The 11101-nt window shown below is 37.2% G+C and overlaps 1 protein-coding gene and 1 long non-coding RNA gene across 2 annotated transcripts; one reads left to right on the top strand and one right to left on the bottom strand.

The window, feature by feature from the left end:
• Positions 1–210: 210 nt before the first annotated feature.
• On the bottom strand, positions 211–7289 carry LOC103713228 (uncharacterized protein ycf23-like). Its single transcript, XM_008800083.4, has 9 exons — positions 7007–7289; positions 5900–5965; positions 3885–3959; positions 2952–3014; positions 2804–2863; positions 2627–2716; positions 2425–2532; positions 1474–1596; positions 211–660 (listed from the first exon to the last, which is right to left on the bottom strand). Exons 1-9 carry the CDS (start codon positions 7235–7237, stop codon positions 532–534), a joined length of 945 nt encoding a protein of 314 aa, XP_008798305.2. The 5' UTR covers positions 7238–7289; the 3' UTR covers positions 211–531.
• Positions 7290–7387: 98 nt separating this feature from the next.
• Positions 7388–10129, top strand: LOC108511516. The gene is made up of 2 exons (XR_001879802.3): positions 7388–7668; positions 8795–10129. It is a non-coding gene; the product is annotated as an uncharacterized LOC108511516 (long non-coding RNA).
• Positions 10130–11101: the final 972 nt, after the last annotated feature.

The raw sequence follows: 11101 nt of genomic DNA, 5'->3' as shown, positions 1-11101 counted from the left end.
AGACAAATCCTGGGCGTTGCCATTTTGATACAGTAGTTTTCTGGGGAAATTATCATGTGCGTGCATGCTGCTTGGGAGAGTTCCAAGTTTAGTTTTGGTGTCATGCTGTATTTCATCAGAAATTTATGATCATGCTGGACAAGCAAAAAGCAGCATTATACAGCACAATTCATGACTTTGAATGAATTTTGATGGACCTTGCCCGTTTCCTTCTCAAAAAGACAAGAATAATCTGCTACTTTGTTTAGTCTCCAACAAAAAGAATGGCCTTGGAACTGCCCTGTAGCGAAGGCTAAAAACAAAGTACCATCAACTTAGGCTAATCAAAGTTGATACATATTACCTTGTATCAAGGATTTTTTTTCCCTTTTCAATTTGCAGTGAAGGTGCCTTGGTGTTGCAAAGGTAACCATGAGCGAACTGTGAAGCAACTGATATAGCAGCTGAATGCAAATCACCAGATTTGCGGCCTGCTTACAATTTATGGATATAAATTTATAGATGTACATGTTTCAAAATGCAGAAATGGAGCTAAGGCTGGAGAATTCTAAATTCTTCAGACACACATCTGGTTGATAGACCTAATGAGTCAGCTATGCTTTTGACCTCTGCAATCATTGCGATCACATCATTGAGTTTATTCACAGCTGAACCAACGCCCTGCATCCAGAAAAGAGCCATCAATCATAACCATCAGCGTTTAACAGGAATGAGCATTCAACTTGATCCATGAATTTTGTGCATTCTAGTGCTGTTTGAGGTTCTACACATTTTTGGTCTTCTGGTGCATCAGATATAGAAGATGCCATTATAATGTAAGAATTCAGAAAGCAAGGCAGTAGCTGTCGGGCTGAGTTTCATGAACCAAGCGAACTCAAAACTCAAATGAGTCCCTACGCTTTTGCAAGGATCAAGCTAAAACTCCTATCAGGATATAATCATTGTAATCACATCCTGCTGCCAAAATACATAGTAAAGCATCTAAGTCAATGATCCACGATGCTTATCATGTACATAATGGAGAATTTTTTGGAACAAACCTAGATGTTTTGGGGAGTTGTTACCTGTGCATCAAATAGTCCTTAATGAATGCATTTCCAATAACAGATGATATTCTCCTAACGATGGAAAGTATCCAAACTTGCATTTTGGTCTGTGTGTTCTACGATAAATATGATGCGACGAAAATGGGACAACAAATTGGTTCACCTGGTGTTCTTTTCGTAATAGGGCATTTTAAGGGGGTCATGCCCAGTGTAAATTAATACCATGCCCTCATAATAGTTCGACTTATATATGTGTATGTCCATCAACTGAACCCTCAAAACATGTGAAACTCGTCGAGGGCCAACTTATCCAGCCAATTGAAAGGAGCATTGACTATCCCCCTCTTGTTGGTTCTAATGGAGAACAGAGATGTAACAGTAGTAAGTTCAAGGGGCTATCTTCAAAAGGAAGAAATAAAGCACATACCACGCCAGCTGCTCCGGCTGTTATGGCCATTGGTGCTGTAACTGCGCTTAGTCCAGATGAACACATAACTGGAATTTTGACTGCTCGTGAGATAGAATATGCAGCTGCTAGTGTTGGTGCTGCCTATATAAATCAACACAAAATGAGTATCCATATTTCAACTAGCGCTATTAACTTTTTCAGATACATCGTCAGCTGCTATATAATATTGATATACTGCCTTGAGGCAGCCAGAGTCATACTTCTTAAGTATGTATTGTATGGAAGGTGCATTTGTTTATTATCACAGCTGATTGCAACTCAGTATCGTAATTCAAGAAAATGGTTTATCACTGCACTAATAAAAATGTATCCAGATTTAAAAGGAAAACCATATGTGACAAAATGGTACAAGATGATTGCAAATTGATCACAAAGGAAATTATCAGATTGAAAGAGGAAACTATTACTTCCATATAGAATGAAAAGGGAAATTTGAAGCAGCAAGCAAGGGAAAAGGATTTGTGGACCAAAAGACAGACACTATTTGCTTCTAGGTTATTTGTAATCATTGCTATTTATTAAGTACTAAACTAGTTTGATGAAAAAGAAAAAGACAAGCAGGTGCAACAACAAATTCTCATTGCAAAAAAATCAGCTAAATAAAAACTTGTCAAGGGGAAGAGCATCTCACTGCAAGAGGTAAGTAGTTAAGTACAAATAATCATGTCTGTAAATTGAACATTAACACATATATTGAACTTAAATATTGAAAATTAGATTATTAAAATTTGAGAAGAGACAATTCAATGATAAACTTTTTTGCGATCTAACTATGTTAGAAGTCCAAAATGATATATTAAAACTAAAACATCAAGTAGTTATTCTAAATTTCTAACCTTTGCTTTTACACAAAAAGTAGTTCTTCCAACCAAAAGAACTGCTTCTTATTTGCAAAATGCAATGCTATACCTTCTCAATCAAGCCAAGAATGCCAGGTTTTGAGGGATTGGAGCATTTCCCCCCTTCAGTTTGGATGATATCAGCACCCTCCTGTTCTAGTAACTCTGCCAGCTTCACCTATTATGCAACTTGAAAAAATTGTGAGACAAACTGTACTGATAACTCTAAAAGAATCTATGGTTTCTTATGTAGCCACTCAATTATAATTTACCTGATCAGGGAGACTTAGGGTGTGAGGCACAGTTACAGAAAGTGTGATAGATGGAAGAATCTTCTTTGTTTCCCGAGTTAGCTTTAGTATCTGAAAATTCACTAGAGAAGCTAGTGAGAAAAAATTAATTATTGATGTACAATGGAGAATAATGGTTCCCATGCTGATACCAGGCACCTGGTCTGAAGAAAATTGGATACCCATCTCATAGAAGCAATCATAATTTCCAATTTCCACCTGTATATGCCAAAAGCTTGTTCTCAACTATATTCATTGTGACACATGGACAAGTCGACTTTCAGGTTATTAGGTTCGTGAGTCTAACCATTTGAGCACCTGCTTCCACTGCAGCGGGGAATGCCACGGGATCTACTGAAGAGACACAAATCTGCCAAATATGCAACTATCTTAACAAGAAGAACTGGAACAACTAATGGCAATTTATAAGAGCCAGAATCATTGTATGCAATATTTTATTTACAATCAGGCAAACACCCAATCTTCAGAGAAAATCAATATAAATTTGATGTTAACAAAGTTATGGTATGCTACATGCTGAATGCCAATTCTTCTCTGGCTACCTTCTGAAAATGAATAAATTATAGCATCATTGACATTTATATCTTATATGCTGTCATGATGATTAAACAAGAGTTAAAAATGGGGACATTCTTGTCTACTTAAGATTGCATTGAGTAAATTCTTTCCTTCTATATGGTTGGGGAGGCAGTGGTTGCTGCAAGAACACAGCTAGTAGCTGGAAAAATATGAGGATATCAATTGAAATTGTATACAAGATATTACAACACTGAGATAAATAGTCATGCATGATATGTATGTCATCAACATAAAGTGTTGTCCATATGGTAATGGTTGCAACGTGGCAACATTGATATAGATATATGATACATTAACTTACGAAAAATGAGCTAGTGCTACCAATATGGTAATGGATGCAACATGGAAACATCGATATGGATGTATGATACATTAACTTACCAAAAACAAGCTACAATGATATGAATATGGATATATGTATGCATATCTCTAAAATCATTTGTGTAGCAGTATCATTATAAACATGGATATCCAGAAGAGTTGCATCTCAAACGTTCATATTAACAAATATTTTCTATTATTTGATAGTGAACTTTCAAATCTTAGAAAATTGTCCTATAATTCAAATGATATAAAATAGACCTATAACAGTCACATCCAAATAAGCTGCAGGATTTGTTTTATGAAGTCGGGTATTTACCGGAAGAGAGGTTAAGTTCAAAGCCAGCTTTACTAACTCCGGATCACAAGCTATATCAACATGAGTGGCACCACCCTGTTGTCCATGTGTAATATAAAATAAACAAGCATGAGAAATCTAAAGGAAAAATATGGAGAATAAAAGACCCATGTGGATAGATCAGGTGGAATGATAAAAGTAAAGTAAAGAGGGGAAAGGAACTTAATCTTTCAATGAACATAAATAACTGATTTTTTCTCAATTTTTCTAACTGCAAGCTATGCTAAGTTAGTCAACAAAAAAAAACAAAAACAAAAAAAAAACAAAAAAAAAAAAACAAAGACACTTGTTACTTTCCCCGTAAAAGGAATATTTATACTGAATTCTATGAGCCGCCAGTAAATTGTCATTTATGAGCAATGCATAAAATGTTTATCCCAGGTTATTTACCGCTCCATAGTATTTTTCAAAAAGGAATGCCATTGTGAGATGAAACAGTAAACGTGCAGGGCTATGTCATGATGGCTGAAGGGCAACGCTGGTTTCAAACCGTCAACATGGCCTTTGCAAGTTGAAACCAATAATTGTGCAGGATTACGTCATCTTGCCAAAAGGTTATATGCATTATAAATGAATAGTTTGACAGTATTCATAAACTTCAATGAGATATTATGGAAAGCATAAATACTAGTTAATCTTCTATAAAGGTCAGCCATAGTACAGCCCATGACATTCACCATAGTAAGGGTCTTCTTCAAACTAAAATGCATCATTCACCTTATCCACTAGAGTTTCCAAGTAAAATTTTCTCCATTTCACCTTACTCTTATTTATCCCTTTAATCTAGATTTAAGGCTCACTATTGCTGATTATAAACTCTTTTCTATAGTTCCTATATCTGTCCATATTTAGATCCCAATTTCTCTTACTAATAGAATTCCTCCTATGAAGAAGTTATATTATGTTATTTTATTGTAACAATTTAGACATAATATGAAAAGCTGCTTCTTGTTTATAGTGTGGTATCTGGGACAGGGTCAACTTCACTTGAATTAATCCTTGTTTCAGGTCTATCTCTGTCTAAAAAAGCAGTCTCCATCATGAGTTTAATATCCTTAGCTTGTCAAAAATAGTGTCACCACCATCAACAAAGTTTCTGTGAGAAAATAATCTGTTAAAATGTGTTTGAAATGGCCAACATTATGATTAGATAAGCGCTTATTTAGGTGTAATCAGGGACTTTGACCAGACGAGAAAATTAGCCAATTCGAACTTCTTAGATGAAGGAGAGTATTAACATTTGTTTTGGGAATTGAAAATTTCTTTAAATTCTGCAAAGATGCATATAAATATATTTTAGAAAAATCAAATATTTATAAATGGTTGTCTTTAGTTTAAAAACAATTAATTCGAGATTTGACTAAAACTGTTTCATTGATATGCAGACTACGGAGTCTAACTCCTTTTCTTTTAAACTTGTTTTAGTACATCCAGTGGAAACATAACTTCATTGACATGACTAAATCCCACTTTACCATCACCGACAAATGATAAGAAATTAAGATTTGCAACCTTTGACCAATAAGTAGTAATTATTGTCCATCTTCAAATGACTAGAAACACAAACTATAACAGTCAAAAACATAGCATGGCAAGGAAAGATCATCCAAAAAGCAGACATATCCAAGAAAAGTTTCTTACATCAACTAAGAAATAAACCAAAGACAATGAAGGTATGTTCAGATTATTGGAAAAACAAAGTCCACGAGCCTTGTCCCAGCTAGTCTGGCAATGAGGTTGTATTTGTATAAAGTATTGGACTTTGCTAAGTTTGCCAAAGTAGAAACCATCAGACTAAGTGGTTTTGAATTCATCAATGGATCTTATAAATAATAAAAATCAAGCAACATAAACCTGACATGCATAAGCTATCTTTTCACAAAATACACAAGATATTATTACTTTTAAAGTAGTATAACTGAAATGCTGACTAGTACAGGAAATAGCACAAACCAGGATGATGAGGATATACGGACCTTCTCTGCAGCGATAACAACAGATGCAACACTGTCCTTGTCAAAATTTTGAAGTCCTGAGATGATCTGTAAAAGAAAGCAACATTCTAAGTGGAAAGGAGAAAATTATGGAGCATATCATGAGCTAATCATAGATCCACTGCAAGAGTATTGGCAGATATAGTAGGCAGAAGACTTCTTATACCTAAAGAGAGCTGTGTAGTTCATAAGGAAGAAACAACCAGTTTAAGTAACTTTTCATGTAACAAATTTAATGGTTGGACATGATTATACCAGAAAATCTCACGGCTAATATTAAGATGTACCTGTGCATTTAATGCAGTTAAATTTGATCCAAGGTTCCATCATTAAAAATATGTAAAATTATACAATCATAACAATAAACATCTTCTTCGCTGTCCGCTACTAGCAAAGAAGAACTTTTACTTCATGCAAGCTTCATAAGAACTTCTTTAATAACTTCCCACCAACTTTTTTTTTGGCTTCATCAATCAGTTTCTTCATTTAAAAAGTGATTCTCTCTTTATAAGGGCCTCGAATAATTCTCCACTGCAAACGACAGCACTTTTTCTTGTTTTCTCAAAAGGAAGCAATAGGCAAAGAGTACCCAAAGGTATTTATTAAATGGTAGTGCAATATAAATCGCTTGTCTATCACTTTAATCTTTATTTTTGTTATATCCAGTTTTATCATTTCACATGTTACTGTACATCTACCATTACATTCTCATGTTTTCAATTCTCATAGAATATATAGAATTGCTCTTTATTTTTAGTATCTCAACACACAAGACTCCAAGCCTTAAGGCACATATTTAAACATCAAATCTTGCTGGTATTGATCATCGCACAGCAATTTGAAAGCAGATGCCTCTTCTTTTTTCTTCTTTGCTTAAGTTATTTGTTTTTCAAAGGAGGCCCAAGTTAATTTAATCAACACATAGAAAAGGTCGCATTCTGAATTCATCCATACAAATACGAAGCTAAATCAAGAAGGAATTGCAAGAGAGAGAAAAGAAACGATCGCACTAGAAGCATCTGGAAGTGGAATCATGAAAAGAAATGCAACGGCATTCAGATTAAAGCAAGAAAAGATCACAGAAGAGACCTTTAGAGCTCTTTTATCACGAAAATCTCCGAGCACGGCCGCCTTTGTGGTTGAAACCGATGCTCTCGTCGTGAACGAAGCCGGCCATTTTCTTGCCAATCGCCGGTCACCAACCGCCGTCCAGAGACGAAAAGCTGAGCCGGGATTGCTTCGAAGGAAAGGAGAAGCGCCTCGATGAGCAGTAGAACAGTACGGAATTGGAAGAGCTCCGGTCACTGCTCCATGCGCCATATCGCTCGCGCTCTCCTCCCGTGGAAAGGAGGGAAGAGGGGATAAGATCGAGGCCTTCATAAAGGAGTGGCTCCGCCATATAACGCCCAACTATTCGAGAATCTACGAATTATTCGGGTTATTAGCGCGATATTTTTGTTTTATTCGCGAGTACCTTCCGGCCGTTTAAAATATTGAGCTCAACGGCTTCCTTCCCCCAAATAAATACGAAACCCCTCACCACCTTCAACCCCACCTCTCCCTCGGTCTCTCGGCCGGGCCGCCACCCCTCGCCGTAGAGTTAATTACGGTATTGTGCCCGCCGGACGGGACCCGTAGCTTGCTGCCACCGCCGGGGAGCGCCGTTTATCGATCTCGCGAGTTGCGTCCTTCGTCGGAAACCCCCCCGCGGCGTCTCCGGCCTCTTTCTTGGAGGCGAATCTGAATAGCCGGTAAGCCAAATTGGTAACCCCTTCTTAGATAGATCCTGATACTTAACCGTTCTCTTTCTAATCTCTCATAAGTTTTGAGTTTTAGAATCCTCATTCTTTTTATGAGCCCTAAATCTTCTGTTATAAAGTTTAGCTCTTAATTTGCTGATCAAACCCCTCTGTGATGCAAGAATAAAGAGGAGTGCTTAGTGTGCACCAAGTTTCCCTTATGATCTAATAGTTTGTTGTGCACATGATGCGTTGAATTTTTCATGACTAACTACTAAGAAGAAGAATCATGCTGTCTTCATTACTTTCTGAGGAACAATTCCTGGACTTTTTGTGATCATTTGACCTAGAAGAATTCTTGTTGTTCCATTATCTGGTTTAGGTTTTTGGTGTGTCATTATTTTGTCAGTTCTCTCCTATTTTACGAGCTATAAAGGAGGAATCCATCTTATACATTAGTATTGGTGAGTTTGACAGCAATGGGTTTGTGGTGTTTTGCAAAAAAAACTCCAATTTTAGAGCTGTAGTGTCTTATTGTTCAGTTTCTTCTTCTTGACTGTTCATAATCTATTATTTTGCTTCCATAGTTTATCATATGTTATAAAGTTATGCTTCATCTTTTAACAAATCATTAGTTAACAGTGATGTTATTGGTTTTCTTCTCGCCTAGTAATTGGGAATTTATACCTTGGGTGACTTACCAGCTCTGGAAAATCTGTGGAAACTCAAACCGACAACCTCTTCTTGAGCGATTCCTCACTTTTAAGTGTTGTCTAAGTACCTGCTTTCCCAGACCAGCACTGCACCCACATCCACTCCTGATTTTAGCAACTAAGGTTCTTGATATTGTTTATGCAAATTTTTCGTTTGGAACTTCATTCGATGATTTTTTTTTTTTTTTTGAATTACTCAATGAGATGATTCTCAATTGGTTGGACATTATAAACTGAAATATGCTCATACAATCCCAATTCAACCGTAGTTTGTTACTTGTAGTTTTAATATATTGTGTTTAAAATACCCGCAAATAATAAAAAAGTAAAATCTCATGCAACTGTCTGCCATTCCATAATGCACACTTTACTTCCTGGTAACTTCAATAGACTTTTTTGGTGAACTTGTGACTTCAAATTTTCAGGACTTCAACTTGCCTAGCGGTTTGATGATGTCCAGTTTTATAAAGAAAAGGCAGAGCACAGACTTCTAGCCATGTCAGCTGAAAAGAATGATGGAAGCTGCCTCAATTGACTTATCTTATTCCATGATTGACCATGATCCAGTGGAAGAATATGATGATTGGGTGGTTGTTAATAAACAAAGAATCACCATTCTAGTTCCTCCTCTATCACCCGAACAGCCTCAAACTGAAATGCCAGAAAGTAATCATACCCAAACCAAGTCAAGGAGCAACATTAGGAGAAGCTTAAATATTCAAAAGAAAAACTGTTGGAAGCGGTCCAAAGATAGACCCAAGAAATCAGCTGTGACCCGACCCCTATTGAGACCGAGGTTCCAGCTGATGGTGAGTACAATAAAGCTGCTGGAACACCTTCTGAGAAGAGAATTCAGAATGCTGGTGTCGGAATAAAACCTCAAAAAACTGTTAACAACCTTGTTGCTCTGCTTGAAAATCGAAGCCTGGTTAATGGTTCTGCTGATGTTTCTGGAAACTCATTATTGCAACAGGTATCTTTAATTCATTTTCCCAGTGATGGACATGCTGCAGTCCCCAACAGAACAAGAACAATTAGACCCTCAGGAACAATTGGAGGTGCCCCAAGGCTGCCCGTTGGTGCATTAAATGTTGTGAATCAGCGAATGCGAGCATCGAACCTTGAGAGGGAGCCAAAGGCTTTGGTTGACTGAGGAATTGGCTGGTGTCTCAGGGTCTTGATTGATTCACAAAAAAATTTTGAGAGGGAAAAGCTAGGTGTGTATCAGTTGGTTGATCTCAGAATGAGCAAGCTCAAAGACATGGGAGCCCATGCAGTTGGGCAAAGAAGGAAGCTGATTCATGCTCTTGACCGTCTCTGCTAGCCTCACTATTTCAAGGCCTTGCAATGATACATAATGGGTTAGGAAAGTAATTATTCACCATCTCTTTTCAATTTGATTTTGACATTGTTCAAAAACAAAGCTTGATAATTTGAGGTTCCAAGATCAAGGAATTTAGCCCGTGCTTTATAATGACTCAATATCAGTTCATAAGCTTCTTAAAGGCAGCAAAAAGCATGACAGCGTTGTAAAAAGGATCCTCTTGATGGACCTTGAGCCACCGGTTATCTGGAAGAGCTTCGGTGTGATCCTTGAACTCTTTTTCTGATGTTAAACTCCTTTGTTATAATGTTATAATGCTTGTCATTTTCAGATCTTGCACTGATAAATCAGAAAAACTGACAGATTCTTGTGAATCACAACTTTTAGTGATTGATGGTAATAGAATTCTATACTTTAAACTGCAATGTTCTTTTAACTGGTTTTTCTCTGTACTGCCGTCTTAGATAATGGATATTGAAAATACTATTCTGTGTTAATTACTCAAACTTGTTAAGGGTTCATGAACTTGCAATTTAAAATGTAAAGAGCATATAATAGGTTTCAGTGCATTGGCTTCTCAGGTTGATACTCTTTGGGTTGCTTTAGTTGTTTATGTCATTGAGTTGCTATATAAACGCCCAAAATTCTCTAGATTTTTTATTTTAATCAGTCCTACCATTTTTCTTTGTTTAAAAATGGTTTAATTCACACATTATTTGTTGTTCAAAACTATGCATGACAAGCAATATTAATTTGCAACATTTTAAACACCAACACCACCATCTAATATAAAAGAGTAACACCAACATCATCCAAAGACCATACAAACCTTCGAATAAAATCAGAAACATCTACAACAAGCTCTAAGAAGCTCGCATCCTTGAAACACTAACCGGATCTCTCATTCCAGCAACCATCATCGAAGTTTTTAGAGTAGCTGACTGCATCATAACCAAATGCGAGAGGTTTGGAGCAGCATATGCTCTTCCCTTCCTTCAACAATCTCTTGAGGAGCTCTCGCCATCTCCGGCTCCTATCGGTGGCCTCGTGGCCGAGGAGGCGGAAGCGAGGGGAATTTCTACGCACCGGGAACCACGATGGAGAGGCCATGCAGCCTGAGAAGCATGCTGAGCGCCATGGAGATGGGCCGGTCTCCATGTGGTAATTAGTAGCCTTTCAGGGGTGTGAAGGAGAGTTAGCTCACTGCTTGTTTGGTTGATATAAGAACCGGGGTTGGTATTTTGTTGAAGGCGAGAGGCTTGGGGTAACCTCATGATGGTTGCATGGAATTCAGTGTAAAAAAATGGCCATCTTTGCCATTATCCCAATGGGGTGGTGGAAGTGGGCTAGGCAGCTCTTTCACTATTGTCACAAGGATTGGTTAAGCTAAATGCCTCATACCATCAAA

The sequence above is a fragment of the Phoenix dactylifera genome, chromosome 11 (assembly GCF_009389715.1).
Source record: "Phoenix dactylifera cultivar Barhee BC4 chromosome 11, palm_55x_up_171113_PBpolish2nd_filt_p, whole genome shotgun sequence".
Lineage (NCBI taxonomy): Eukaryota > Viridiplantae > Streptophyta > Magnoliopsida > Arecales > Arecaceae > Phoenix > Phoenix dactylifera.
The sequence above is the reverse complement of the archived record's forward strand: the minus strand, read 5'-3'. Positions and strand labels throughout refer to the sequence as shown.